The following is a 15723-nucleotide window of genomic DNA, read 5'->3' as shown; positions in this document are numbered from 1 at the left end:
AATAGAAACATTGTAAAATTTAATTGTAATAGTGTTTGAGTGAAACTTTGAGCCCTGTTTTTGCTTCAACTAAAAGAAAATGTTTGCTCCCTTTCAGGTAATAGGGAGGATGTGCAAAATAATCGACAAGACTTGTCTGTCTCCAACTCCTACATTAGAGCAACACCTGATGTGGGATGATATTGCCATTCTAGCACGTTACATGCTGATGCTCTCCTTTAACAATTCTCTTGATGTGGCAGCACATCTCCCCTACCTCTTCCATGTAGTTACTTTGTTGGTGGCCACTGGTCCTCTTTCCCTTAGAGCTTCCACCCATGGCCTGGTCATCAACATCATTCATTCTCTGTGCACTTGTTCACAACTTCACTTTAGCGGTAAGTTCTTACGAAATATTATATTAAGTTGATCACTCATTAGTTTACTTTGCTTTAGCAAATGTCTCCTTGACCTGTTCCCATCCCATTCTCCCCCACCGTCATTTCTCTGAAGCTACTGTATCTGAGGGCAGGCCTACACTACAGGGTTAAGTTGACCTAAGTTACGCAACTCCAGCTATGTGAATACCGGAGCTGGAGTCGACTTACCTTAGGTCAACTTACCTTATGCTTCTCGTTCTGGTGGAGTACCAGAGTCGATGGGAGAGCGATCGGCGGTCAATTTAGCGGGTCTTCACTAGACCCACTAAATTGACTCCCGGTGGATCGATCACCACATCCTGGATCCACGGTAAGTGGAGACAATCCCTGAGACCACAGGTGGCATTTTTTTTTTTTTTTTTTTAAATTGCGGTGATGTATTTTCAGACCATTAGTAAAGGTGAACTCTAGTTCAGTACTAGATCACGGCTGAGCTTTCTTGTGCTTGATCCAGTATGACCAATGGCTACAGTGGAGTGGTAGAAACTTGTCACCTGCGATGGTCATACATTAGGAGAACTTACAATAAGAGAATATTTCCAACTCATTTAACGATAGTTAATTATAGGATAACAATTGTTTTGTTGCATACAAAATAGTAATAGGGTGGCTGAGATGGATAGTTGAAACAAAAGTGAGTCATTTAATCAGCCTCTGCTATTCATTGTGAATATTTGTGAGCGATAAAGATTAATCTTCTGTAACACTAAAGTTTCGTTTCTCTTCTGGGGTTTTGAAAGTGCTGTGTTGCTGTTCTTCAGCTTTGCGAGAGATTGCCGCATGGGTGTATGGCTAGAATGAATAAGAATTGGGCTAAAAACTGATTAGCTGATTTAGGGCAGGTCTTTAATGTAAGTAATGACTAAAGGGAGTGGCTTGTTTGGAAAAGGGGTGATGTGGAGACATTATCGACAAGAATTTTCATGATGTAGATGAGGAGGAAACTGTGTCTGTGCTCTAATTGGCTGAAATTCTTCTGTTGAATAAATAGATGTATAGAATACCAGGTAACCAAAATGTCTCTTGTGTAAGACGATTGTGAAACTAAGAGGATACCTTACATGCTATTATATTTTTGCTGTTTTTCAATGATCCCAAGATAAAACTGTGAGAACCAGTAGAGTTAAAACCCACTAGCAAATACATCTTCATAGCTTCTTTTTACAAAAGTGCAGGTATGAAAGCATGTTAAAGGAACCTTAGAACTTACAATATTTTGCACATATATATATATATATAGTGCCATTATCCAAGAATCTGAAAGCGTGTTGTATATACTAAGAATTAAGCCTCACAACAGCCCAGAGATATAGGTAGGTATCTGTAGTTTACTGATGTGTAAACTGAGGCATAATGAAGTTAAAAGCCAGATTTACAAAAGTGTTGAGACCCCACAACATGGATTTGCAAAAGAGCTCAGCTTCTATTTAGGCTTTAAAATGAAGTGACCAGATTTTCAAAAATGCTCAGAACCTTACAGCTCCCATTCAGAAAACCGGGGCCTAAATGACCAGACTACAACTCAGCAGCACTACCTCCCAATACCAGGTGTTCTCTACCCTTTTCTTTCTGTGGCCCACCTCAGAGAGAGATCTTATGGAACCATCTCCCCCAGCCAAATTCCCTACTGCTTGTTTTTTCAAACTATTTAATTCTCCTGACCACATTTTGAGAATCAGTATACTGGGCCACGCATGCAGTGGCATAAATACAGGCCAATAGCATGCAAAACAGTATTAAAACGGACAGAACCGTACACAATGTATGTCTTCTCCCCACCCCCCACCCCCCCAAGTGAAGGCGGTCCACTTCCTAGAATACATGCTTACACCTTAAAAATGGGCTTTGGGTCTTGAAAGTACTTTTTGAAAGGTGGGATGGGATTCAATATATTAAATGTAACTTGTAAATTCTTAATTAACAGAGGAGACGAAGCAAGTTTTGAGACTCAGCTTGACAGAGTTCTCGCTGCCCAAGTTTTATTTGCTGTTTGGAATCAGCAAAGTGAAATCAGCAGCTGTCATAGCATTCCGATCCAGTTATCGGGATAGGTCATTCTCTCCTGGTTCATACGAGAGGGAGACTTTTGCACTGACTTCCCTGGAAACAGTTACTGAAGCTCTGCTGGAGATCATGGAGGTACAGTTTGTAAGACAATGAGAAACTAATTAAAACCATGAGATCTAACATAGTAGTATTGTATATACTATCATGCAGGCAAGCCGCATAAGAGGATGTCGGCTTCCTGACTAGGCTTAGTACTAAGTGCTTAAATAAGGAATAGCTCTCTAAGAATTAAAAGCAGATACATATTTTAAATAGGTGCTTTTGCTTAAGGTTACATGTATTCAATATCTTTTTTTTTTTTTTTTAGGCTTGTATGAGAGATATTCCAACATGCAAATGGCTGGACCAGTGGACAGACCTAGCACAAAAGTATGTTGTGAGTCACAGAAACATAACCTATAACTGCATGTGTAGTAGATGTGTAAACCTTGATTTTTTTTCACTACGCAAGCTTATGGAAACAAACTTGTTTAAGACAACTCACTTCTATTTCTCACAGGTTTGCATTCCAATATAATCCATCTCTGCAACCAAGAGCACTTGTCGTCTTTGGCTGTATCAGTAAACGAGTGTCACATGGGCAAATAAAACAAATAATCCGAATTCTTAGCAAGGTATATGGTTCTTCCTTTTTCTTGATGTAAATCATAGAATAGCTCCTTTAACAGACAAATAATTTTGTCTCGCGATTAAATTTTGGATTCAGCAGAATTTAATGACTGACACGTTTTAGGGTGAATTCTTATGCAGAACGAGGAATTGATGCATAATTGAAAATCTAGTTTTTGTAGCCAAACCTTTTCTGACCAGAATAAATTTGGTGGTACTGAATTTGATTTCTCTTTAGTAATTTTACCCAGTGCTGCTGCTCATACAAAAAAATGGTATAGCTAGATATCTCTAACTGAATTTCGAGCATTGCATTGAGGTTGAATCTAAGAGCTCAGTACTTAGCTGCATCTGCATAACTATGAAGGAAGTTATACATTTAATAGCTGTTAAAAGCAAATAAAGTAACTTAGAGAATTTGAATAAAGTGCCTACCATTTATGCAAGTGAAATATTTTAAAACTATACAGTTAGCTTGGTAATGGTGTCCATGATACCAAACAAGATCATAAAGCTGTGTTTAATAGCAGGTGACCAGCATACCAAAAAGATTAGTTTCCCTTGAGCATTTTATTATTCTACTCAAGTTTCATAGACATAAAATTTAGGTGAACAGTATCTGAAATATCAGGACTACTCAATCCCTCTGATACAATAGCTCCACTGATCCTTAAAATAACAGTACAGCACCTTAAATTTTATATGCACCATGAAACGTTTTCTCGGTTTGTAATCCTCACTGACAATACTTCAGAATCCTTTAAAAACAAGTTTAAACTTTTCAAAACTAAATCAAAACTGCTGTTAATTATTGGTTAGAACTTTGGTCTTTAGAACCTGTTTTTAATAAAAATTATGTTTTTTCCATTTTTCCAAAAAGGGACTTGAGAGCTGTTTAAAAGGTCCTGATAATTACAACAGCCAAGTTCTTATAGAAGCCACAGTTATCGCACTAACCAAGCTGCAGCCACTTCTTAATAAGGTAAATAACACTGATAAAACTATGAATCTGTTCTGTAAATGAAAACTATAAACGTGTTTAACCTCAAAAATATTAATACAAATTGTGAACTTCATCTCTGGCAATATTCCTGTTCCTTTACTCTAAAAGTAATTCCTGCTCAAAGGGAAATCAAAAATGTCACCGCTTTGTATTTGAGACCCTCTCTGCAAAAAATTTGGAAAAGCTGAGCTTGCATGTGATTGTCTGGTGAAGCAGAATTATGATCCAAAGCCACAGCAAGGTTTGAAAGAGGTTATTTCATGATCTTCTCTCCTGAGCTCTTCAGCTTTTTTGCCATTCCAATCTGTGGATCCCAGTTCATCATAAAAGCTAATCTCATTTGACTTCAAATGTTCCAGTGATGAAGTTCATGACTTCGTCAACCCAGCAGTTTGCGTACAATTATGAATCTCTGTAAAATTTCCTTGCAGCGTTGTATTGCACACGCTGTCAAAGGGACACAGTAAATTTGAAAGTGGGGTGAAGCTCTTGAATCTGGGTATTACTGGAAAAGGGTGGCTCTGTAAAGTCTCTTCTGCTTGCAACTGATCTTGTAAATTTGTTCTCAAGAGAAATTAACTTTCCATCAATTTTCTTGATATATGCATTTGGAAGGCGTTAATGTAATGTTCATTTTCTATACACATCAAAGAATTTAAGTAAATATTAGTGATCTGTCTGAAGGATCTTCTGGTGATTTTACCATTTGATATTTCATCGTTATCTTGGTAACTTTATTTCATATTAGCAGCATTGTCTGCTGAGCCAACTGAATGGCATTACATAGGGTTTAGAATTAACAATGAGTTGTAGGAATTAGTTGTGCTTTTAGTACATTATTTTCAGGTTCAGTTTTATGTTGATATGTCACAAACTTACATTTTAGTACAGAAGTTTGAGTATTTATTGTAAAGACAATGAAGGCCACGTAGCCTTTGGAAGTTCTGTTTCATTTCACTCGAAGTCTAATAGTTTGACTCTACCTCAGTAAAATATAAAGCTAGAGACTTTGGACCCTGGTCCTGCAAGTATCTCTGGTAATGTCATGCACAGAGGATAAGAATTGGATCCCCAGTATGTTTGTCATTTATAAGGAAGACATTATCTTAATAAAAACCGTGTTGAATGCTCGCTTGCGCAGCATGCCAATCTGATTGGGCATGTAATGACCCGACTAATTTGGACACAGCATTATGGTCACATCTTTTGGAATCTAGACTTGGCATTGAACACAAACATCACTTCCCAGATTGGTGGAATGAAGGTGCAATACTGATTTGAAATGTGTGTGATTTGAAAGAATGGAATGAATGGAGAGGCAGCAGTCACAAAGAATGATCCTTGTGACTGATTCTTCTGTGGTACTTAGATATCCACCTTGAAGAATACAACTGCTTGAGGAATATAGATGGTGCTCATGTGGACTGTCAGTTTTGTCTTTAATGTGGTTGAGGAGAGAGCCCCATATGCAGATAACAGACCACCACAAATCAAGGATAGCTTAAGAATGCATGACATAAACAAGATTACCAGGATACATTTTGTCCTGTTTTATTCATTTCCAGAAACCGTTTTCAAATTAAAATCACTGCAATCTTTTCCCCTAGGACTCTCCTATGCACAAGGCCCTCTTTTGGGTGGCAATGGCAGTGCTGCAGCTAGATGAAGTTAACCTTTATTCAGCAGGTACAGCACTACTTGAACAAAATCTACATACCTTAGATGGTCTTCGGGTATTCAATGACAAGGTAAGTGATACACCCGCTAGTAAACTGTGTGAGTAACCTTTAATGTACTGTGCATTCTTATCTTTGAAAGCAAACAAATCGGTGTGTATACCTCCTTGTGGAACAAAATAGTTGAGTGAAGAGAACTGGTGTCCAGTACTCCGACTTGCAAGGAAATCAATATTCCAACATTTAAGAGTCCTCATGTAAACCTCCTTATAAAAACTCTCTTACTAACGTTGATTCCTGTTGAACCTGAAATTCTACTGCAGGCTAAAAAGATACTGAATGAAGCTGAATACATTTTGGGCTCTTCTCCCACTTCTCCTTAAATGTTTCACCTAATCTTTGACATGTCGAGAGAGCACAATCACAGCAAATTCATTCTTGCACCTCCAGAAAGAAAGAAAAAAAGGAAAAACGTCCAAATTTATAACTTGTAATATTGCTTGGAATCCACCCAGACTGACACAACACAGAAATATCAACATTACACATAAGGATTTTATTTACATATTTTATTGCAAGTTTCTAACTACTTTGGATTTCTGTAATTTTTTACCAAAAATTTAGTGGTATGAATAATCTGCAGCTGAATACCATCAGACACTGTTTTTCCTTAACAGAGCCCCGAAGAAGTATTTATGGAAATCAGGAGACCTTTGGAATGGCACTGCAAACAGATGGATCATTTTGTTGGACTCAACTTTAACTCTAACTTTAATTTTGCACTAGTAGGACATCTTCTAAAAGGTAGGAATAGAAAATTTGTTGTGCTTGTTTTCATGTCCTATTCTAAGTTAGTTTAGAAGCATAACCAAGTCCAAGATGAATAAAGGGTGAAATCCTGTCCCCATTGAAATCAATTGCAAAACTCTCATTCACTTAAATGGCATCAGGATTTCACGTTGTGCGCTGTGAACTGTCACTGGAGGTATGGCTTTATTTCTATTTGTTCTTTTGTGGTACTTTCTGTAAAAGTGCTTTCTCTTTATCAGTTAGGCTTGACTCCACTTCAGGCTTACTGCATATTATATAGGTGGTCATAATGGGACAAGAATTTAAATAAATATGTGAATATCTGCCTGGACACTTGCAGTGTTCTTGTCTTTGGGAGGGGGCAGAAAAATAATCATTTTAGTGTATGTTCATCATTCACTAATTTTGTGCTTTCTTACTCTATATATGAAGGGTTCTGAGAAATATCTCACTGAAAAATATTGGTAAAAGCATTATAATAAATATGCATTAAAAACTAAATACTCAATACTTGATTTCTTCATAACCTTGTTCCCTAGGATACAGGCATCCCTCTCCTACCATCGTAGCAAGGACAGTAAGGATTTTACACACACTACTAGCTCTGGTTAACAAACATAGGAATTGTGACAAGTTCGAGGTGAATACCCAGAGTGTGGCTTATCTGGCAGGTAAAAAAGAACTACTAACCTTCTGCCTAATCAAAAGGTGTGGAAATTCTTGACCTTAGGTAGATAAAATATTAAAAAGCTATTTAAAGAAAACTTTGTCAGAGAATGACGGGGCTGTTCAGAAAATTAGTCTGAAAGGTTAAATCAGTGAAGGGAATGCTAACAAAGTTGGTAAACTCAGCATGCGGGGTACCTAGTGACGTATCTGTTTCAAAATTCTCCCACAGATTGGAGAGAGTTTCTAAAATGTAAATACTTAAATGCTTACGTTAAAAAATAAAGCAATCAAGAGTTCTAGCAGCCTAGCAAGAATGAACAATGTGGAGGGGAAATATTTAAATAAAATTTTAGTTGTAAACTTATAGGGGACTGTTATGAAAAATAATTTAACTATTAAAATTATTTCAAAAACCTTCCTTGTCCTTTAATTGACTTTAAGCATTTTAGTGAGAAATGATTGCAGCTTCCAATGGATTTGTGTATGTGCTAAGAAAAAAATTAAAATCCATGGAGTACTGCGTAGCCTTCTGAAAATGTTGCTGTCTTTGAAAACTTGTTCACTTTCTTTGGATTTTTAGCTTTGCTGACAGTATCTGAGGAAGTTCGAAGTCGCTGCAGCCTAAAACATAGGAAGTCTCTCTTGCTGACAGAGGTTTCAATGGAAAATGTTCCTATGGATACATATCCCATACATCACAGTGACACCAGCTGTAGGTCAGTCTCTCTCTCACTATATTTAAACTACAGCAGTTGTGTGAACCTCCGTGAATACTTTGGGAAGAAAGCTGTACCTTTTGCAGGTTATTTAAAGGTAACATGTAATATGTTAAAAACTAGAACCAGCATTAAGAAGGGCTGCTTAAAGATCAACTGTGCATTAAGGCTTCAAGGCCTATGCACTACTTAAGCACTATATGCTTAAGTGAGACTTAAGTGGTGTCTAGGGCTTATGCTAGCCTCTCTGCATAGTGCTGAAGTTTACCCTAAATCTTGTTTCAACAGTTTTAAAAACATAATCATCTTTATTTTTCTTCTTTAGTAGCTCCATAAAATAGCTACCTAGTGATCCCCTACTTCCTCCTTTAGCTGAGATTCCAGCATGCAGTAGCTGGTAACATCAGTATTGTTTATGAACAGTGAAATCGTAGTATAGGAGGTCTGCATGTAAGTGGAAAAGCAAGCCTGGTTTTATGAAATCCTGAGCATATTTCTAGAGTTATTAGCATTTTTATAAAACAAGATCTAAAAATCTTATAGATCAGCTGATTATTGAACAGGGCCTTCCCCTTTCCTTATAAGTTGGCTTCCTTACATTGAGTAATTTCCTTATTTGTTTTTACCATTTCAGTAATATAATCACACAGGGTGCTGCATTTCACTGATAAATTTACAGAATTTTGCAACCGAAGTGGTTACTATATAAACAATTCCAGCTGACAGCTTTAATTATTATTATTATGAAGTTCAAATACTTAGAGGGTTTATAACCAAATATGTGCAACTTTTGGTTTTTAAAAATTAAATTCCTCCACACTGTCAGGACACTAAAGGAAAACCAACCGTGGTCCTCTCCAAAGGGGTCAGACAGACATCTTGTTGCCAATTACCCCACAGTGGGACAGATTAGCCCACGAACACGAAAATCCATGAGCTTGGATATGGGGCAGCCTTCACAAGCCAACACTAAAAAGCTACTAGGTAAGTAAAACACTAGGTTTACTAGTTTGTTACAACAGTCTTTAAAAAACTAAAACAGAGAAAATGTTTGTGGGTGAATATAACGTATTTATTTGACATTTTTTAAATGGGCCTGTCCTTTCTTCTAGTGACTTACATAACACCTACACAATACAAATTGGACCAACCTCCACAATTAAAGTCCCTCCAAACTAAGACTCTCCCCTCTTCCCTGCTTCCACCCACCCAATAGGAAGTCTTTAATAAAAAATAAAAAGGCTTTGCAGTGAAACATGACGGTCTCCCTGTTGAACCTTCTAATAAGGTAGTAGCAGCGGTTAAGCAGTTGGTGGTGTGAGCACAGGACCAGTGGAAACTTATTTGAGACCACAAGACTTGTTTAATATAAAGGCCACCAAGCAATCAGCAGATAGTAACAACTTTCAGTTACTTCCAACGAATGTCGGGTTTGAATTGGCAATCTACAAGTCCATAGCCTCTGACCTGAGCTGTTCTTTAAGCCATCTTTACCCTTCCTGTATTCTGAGATTGTGTAGGGCTGCTGCAAATCCCTTTTGCCAGCTCTACATCAGCCAGAGATGTCCTTAGAGAGCAGTTTCCATTCTCTTTATGGCTAATTTACACTGTGAAAGTGGCATAAAGGGGCCTTAGTATAATTGAGAATCAGGCTCCTAGAACTCAGTATCACACAGCATGTAGGGGGAATGCCATGAAACGTGATTTTGGCCTCAATGTGTTACTTAGCAGTTCCTTAAGGGGCAGAATATCCTGGAATTCATGATTTCAACTTGTCTGCAGGAGAGAGAGGGATGGGGAAGGATTGTGGCATAATGAGTGAGGACTCTGGTCAACTGGGGGTGATGACTAAGGCTAAGATTATGTCACGGAGGTGGCGGAAGTCACGGAATCCGTGACTTCCAGCGACCTCTGTGACATTGAAGACCCTGCAGCATCCTAGTCTCCACGGAACCCCCAGAGCTGACCAGCCGCTGCTTGTGGCAGGGATCCCCCCCCCTGCAGTGGCTCAGCCACCATGAGCAGCCAGGACCCCTCCGCAGCTCCCAACCACTGGCGACAGCAGAGGGACCCCAGAGTTGCTCAGCATCCACAGGTGGGGGGCCCCCCCACAGCTCCCCAGCCACCGCCGCTGGCAGGGGCCCCCCTTGCAGCTGCTCAGTCGCTGCGAGGAGCAGCCCCCGCCCCAGCCGCCAACAGCAGACACACCCCGGAATTGCTCAGTGGCCTGGGACAGGAGGCCCCCCCATCCCCAGCCCACAGCTCCCCAGACTCCACCGCTGGCAGGGACCTCTCCGCAGCTCCCCGCAGAGCAGTGGGGGACCTCTCCCAACCACTGGGCAATGGGGTCCCTGCAGCTCCCAGCCGGCTGCTATGGGGATGAGGGGGGAGAGCCAGGGTGCTGGACCTTCCTCCCTCCCCATTTTGTCAGGGATGTTTTTAGTAAAAGTCAGGGACAGGTCACGGCTTCTGTAATTTTTTGTTTATTGCCCATAACCAGTCCGTGACTTACTAAAAATATCCATGACAAAATCATAGGCTTGGTGGGGATATCGAAGTATTGGAGAGTACCTGGTGTGACCAAACTTCCTGCCTTGGCCAGCTAGACCACTACAGTGAGCTGCATGCTTCTGTTTCCTTCTCAAGAGTGGATCAAGGACTTGGAATAACTATACTGGCCACGTCATTTAGGATTATATTGCTTTTTAGAGCTTTGTGGAGGCCTGCACAATACCCACATCTTGTTTACCTCAAACCAGTGCTGTTCAACCTCTCACCTTTCATAAGCACTAAAATATACACACTGAGTGAGAGGGAGTAGTGACCCTGATAGTGACTCGGGTTCCAGTAATAAGGCATTTGAATATTTACTAAATGGGAGACACTGTAGTATGCTGACCAGGAAATAAAGTGGCACACACTCGGCACCTGAGCCATAAATATCATTTTTTAAAATTGGCTGCTAAACTGATGTATATTGTGTTAGCCAAGCGTTTCAAAAGATGTGACAGTAATATCCCAGGTACTAGTGTGACCATATCTAGAGCTAATGTATCCACAAGTGAAGATTGTTCTAGAACACCAGCAGGACAAAGGCCTACAGAGGTCCTGCTCATGCAGGGATGTGCTTTGCTGTTCCATACGAAAGATATCAGTGTCACAGAGGATGGCGAGACCACCTCTCCCAGTGTTCTTGTCCATATGTCCTTGGTAGTGTAATACCTTCACAGCAAAAAACATTCAGTACCTTACTATTCAGATACACAGAGAATATCCACCATGGTTTACTGATTTAATTTCTTGTTATTTTTTTTTTTAGGTACAAGGAAAAGTTTTGACCACTTGATATCAGACACAAAGGCTCCTAAAAGGCAAGAAATCGAATCTGGGATTACCACACCCCCCAAAATGAGGAGAGTAGCTGAAAATGACTATGACATGGGTGAGAAGAAAGACTAACACTTTTAGACTGTTCCTAGTATTAAATGCAGCGCATGCACATGAAAAGGATTATTCCTAAATTCAGTGTTCATTTATTTAGGGTACAACAAGGCAATAGATATGCATTTGTCTTAACAAAACAAGCCACCTAGAAAGTCCTCAACCTTTTGCAACACTGGCAATTGAATCTCGAATCACTACAATTGAACAAAGTTAATACGGAGACCTAGAGTAAAAGGCAGCCAAAAATAAACATTGCATAGCAGAAAGAAAGCAGATTATACCCTTTATATTTTTATCAGCACTGAATGCAGGGTTTTTACAAAGGAACCAGTGGCCTCATGGATAGAGCACTGGACTGGTACTCAGGAAGCCTGGGTTCTGTTCCTGGCTCTGTCACTCATCTATTGGGTGACTTTGGGCAAGTCACTTCAACTTCCTGTCCCTCAGTTTCCCCTTCTGTGAAATGGGATATTGTTCTTTACCTACTGATGAAAAGTATTACACACGAGCTTGGTATTATTATTTATTATTATTATTACAACAAACATGCTTTTTCATAACATACAAGTCATTGAGTTGTGGATAACACAAAGCTGCTTCATAGGAGTTGTAGGTGGCTGAATTTGATGGGATGGTATATAATTCGTTGTTTTTTAATTATTGTGCTCTGGCTGAGTAAATTTTTTTTTTTCTGGCAGAAACCCAGAGAATATCACCCCAACAACACCCTCATCTTCGGAAAGTTTCTGTGTCTGAGTCTAATGTCCTTCTGGATGAAGAGGTCCTTACTGATCCAAAAATTCAAGCCCTGCTGCTTACTGTTCTTGTAAGCACACTTTCCCCATATTATGCTGTATTTTTTAATGCACTATATCTTTAAAACTAGCATGTATGTTTCAGTGCAATCCTAGTAGGGCTTGATTGATCAGGGTCTGTCCCTGATGTGTAAAAGGCATTCTATTTTGCCCCACTAATGTCTAGGATGTCCAAGAGAATTACTTTTTAAAATGCATATTTAATATCCATAAACAGGCAAATATTTAATGTTCACATTTATGGACCTTTTTGCAGAGTACATCAAATTGTTATTTCACTTTTTCACAGGTGATGAGAATCACAAAACAAATGATGATGCTACAATGTGTGCATTATATATAATTTTTTTAAATCTTAAATTGCTGGAACTAGATTAATTTGAGTTTTAAACTTATCTGAGCCCAGTGGTTGAGGGTTGCAGTATAAATTACTTTAAATGTTCTCCCAGCCTGCTCCAGTGCAGTTCCCATCACTGCCATCCTCTGAAAAGACATTCAAGAATGTTTAATCTGAATTTTTGTTCTTACTGAAACTCTTTGAAGTTTGAGTACATTTCTAAACTTTCATTTTTTGAAAACTGGTGGGGCAGTCTTTGTTGAAAACATTTCTCACCAAAAGAGGGAAATGTATTGACCAAAATTGTTGCTGTTTTTTTTAATTTTGACCAACTCCATTCGTTGTCAGTCTCCTTTGTGCACATGAAATACACCTACCTCGATATAACGCTACCCGATATAACACTAATTCGGATATAACGTGGTAAAGCAGTGCTCCGGGGGGGCGGGGCTGCGCACTCCAGTGGATCAAAGCAAGTTCAATATAACAGGGTTTCACCTATAACGCGGTAAGATTTTTTTGGCTCCCAAGAGCAGCGTTCTATCGAGGTAGAGGTGTACTTGAAATGAAAACTGTCCTTTTTAAAAAAAAAAAAAAAAAAAAAAATCCCTTAATGTGATTATCTATCTTGCTAGTGCTCCTTTTTTGGCAATCAAGTGCTGTTAGTGATGAACTGGTGTCATCCCTCAATGTTTGAAATCCTTGTTATAAAAAAATTAAGCACAAATATTCACCTCCCAAATCAGAGAGATACTGATTTTTGTCCTTTGCATTATGCCAGGCAACATTAGTAAAGTACACTACAGATGAGTTTGACCAACGAATTCTTTACGAGTATTTAGCAGAAGCCAGTGTCGTCTTCCCAAAGGTCTTTCCTGTTGTGTAAGTAATTAAAACTCAGCTTATATAATTTCGTATTAAGCTTGCTGCTTTACACTTGCATAAAATGACTTCGGGAACTGGATGGCGGGGGTTACAGGACATTTTTTACCCTTAGGTTGCTAGTTCAAATTTAACTTAGACTTGTAAGGACTGAAGGCTGTTACCATTGGAATCTATCTAGTGACCTATGTGAAATGCGTTTGGTGTTCTTGGTGGTAGCGGTATCCTGAAGACAGAAACCACCCCCACAGTTGGTACTAATAAGTACCCTTATTGACAGTTTCCACAGAGAGGCCAAAGGCCATGGAGACTGAATTATGCTCTGCCATAATCCTTCCAAATCAGAGTTTGGGTGCTTTGGCCTGGCGCTGGATAATCTTGCACTGCTGTTGCCTATGCTGTGCTTCTTCCAGACTGAACACCAAAACCTTCCCCTGCTCATTGCAGCCATTGGTCCAGCTGTTCAATCATGGTTTATCAGTGTTTGACACTATAAAAGAGTTGAAATAAAAATAAAAACTTACGGGTTGTTTACAGTGCATTGGTGTGTTGTTGCAAAACAAGGGGATACATGTTACCTTTTAGATTTTTTTTCCCCCAGCAGATAAACAGGGTTGGGTTTTTTTACTGGTGTCCAAGTGTCATCGAAATATCGGGTCCACCTAGCTGAGAGCCAATAACAGCCAGACAGGGATAAGGAGGAGCTGCTCTATGAAGGGGGGTCACTAATAACTTTCACACAAGTGACCTGTCAAAACAAGTTTCAGAGTGGTAGCCGTGTTAGTCTGTATCAGCAAAAAGAATGAGGAGTACTTGTGGCACCTTAGAGACTAACAAATTTATTTGGGCATAAGCTTTTGTGGGTGGGTTTTAGACCACGAAAGCTTATGCCCAGATAAATTTGTTAGTCTCTAAAGTGCCACAAGTACTCCTTGTTCTTTTTGCTGTCAAAACAAGTTATTTAAAGAGCAGCCCAGGTGTACTCCTTCAATATGATTTTGCATACAACATGTTTGTTTAGTTTATCACTGTATTCTTGTCTATGTGCAATCAATACAGTTTAGGAAAGTCAAGCTATTGTAGTGTAACTTGTGTGGACTTCTTAAATTCGGGTCTGCATGTTGTAGAAAGAATATCACCTCCTCCTGTTATAAAATGATGGTCAGAGTCAAAGGAATTTCACAAGTCACCGAAATCAAACTGGCAGTAATTGGCGTCCTTTATGACAGTATCAGGAGTAATACCAAGGATTGAGTAAATCCAGAGATTCATTTTACCAGTTAATTATTTCCTTGTAAATAATTCAAATATTTGATTTTGCATGTTTGAGTATTTTGTTAATTGCTAATTAAAGAAAAGGGTTGATGTGTTACATTTTCTATGGGGTTTTCAAAAGCACTGAGGTGACTTAAGGGCATAAGTCCCATTGAAAGTGAATAGTGCTTTTGCTCCTAAATCACTTGGACACTTCTGAAAATCTCATCCCAATCGTTTTGATTGATAAATGAACTTGCAGTTCAGATCTAACTTTAGGTAACTATATGAACAAAAAGACGACCCTTACTTTTGTATTGTTTAGGCACAATTTATTGGATTCCAAGATCAATACTCTTTTGTCACTGTGCCAAGACCCAAATTTGTTGAATCCAATTCATGGGATTGTTCAGAGTGTTGTCTACCATGAAGAATCTCCACCCCAGTACCAAACTTCTTACCTACAAAGTAAATATCTTTCTCCTTTTTTTAAACTGCTCTACTGTACAATAAATAAATAAAAATGTTTCCATCAGGATTATTGTTGCCCAGAATTTGTTGTGAGGGTTTTTTCTTAATTTCACAAATCTTAATGTAAGAATGTATTCATTTGTAATAAATTACCTATTTTAATGTGAATGTCAAATTCCTTGCTATGACTGCATGTTGCCAACTGCTTAAGAAAACACTAAGTGAAATAGGCTAGAAATTAAAACTCAGTAATCTGTTTCCACTGACCACGGCGAGTGAAGTATAAAATGCAAAGACTGGTCAAAAATTGCTGATAATAAATGAGATTTGTAAAATTCTCTTAGATGTAACAATCAAGTGTCTAACTAGTAAATAAATTGCATAAGGTAACATTTTAAAAGCACCTAAATCCTGTTTTCAGAGTGATTTAGGCACTGAAAGTCCATGAGATTTAGGCTCCTAAGTCACTTTTTAAAATGTGACTTAGGCTCCTAAGTCATTTCCCTTGTGGAAATGTTATCCATGCTTAAATGCTTAACCTGACAGCATCC

General features: G+C 38.8%; 1 protein-coding gene across 1 annotated transcript in view; it reads left to right on the top strand.

The window, feature by feature from the left end:
• NF1 (neurofibromin 1) overlaps positions 1–15723 on the top strand; it is a 164701-nt gene that overhangs the window by 135167 nt on the left and 13811 nt on the right. The window contains exons 42-55 of the mRNA XM_065418088.1: positions 98–377; positions 2344–2558; positions 2794–2855; positions 2986–3100; positions 3976–4077; positions 5706–5846; positions 6452–6578; positions 7124–7255; positions 7834–7969; positions 8796–8953; positions 11289–11411; positions 12112–12239; positions 13347–13447; positions 15027–15169. Of these exons, the coding sequence (XP_065274160.1) occupies positions 98–377; positions 2344–2558; positions 2794–2855; positions 2986–3100; positions 3976–4077; positions 5706–5846; positions 6452–6578; positions 7124–7255; positions 7834–7969; positions 8796–8953; positions 11289–11411; positions 12112–12239; positions 13347–13447; positions 15027–15169 (1963 nt within the window). The remainder of the gene's footprint in view (positions 1–97; positions 378–2343; positions 2559–2793; positions 2856–2985; positions 3101–3975; positions 4078–5705; positions 5847–6451; positions 6579–7123; positions 7256–7833; positions 7970–8795; positions 8954–11288; positions 11412–12111; positions 12240–13346; positions 13448–15026; positions 15170–15723) is intronic.

The sequence above is a fragment of the Emys orbicularis genome, chromosome 17 (genome assembly GCF_028017835.1).
Source record: "Emys orbicularis isolate rEmyOrb1 chromosome 17, rEmyOrb1.hap1, whole genome shotgun sequence".
NCBI classification, from domain to species: domain Eukaryota; kingdom Metazoa; phylum Chordata; order Testudines; family Emydidae; genus Emys; species Emys orbicularis.
Note: the sequence above shows the minus strand (reverse complement) of the source record. Positions and strands in the feature narration are given on the sequence as shown.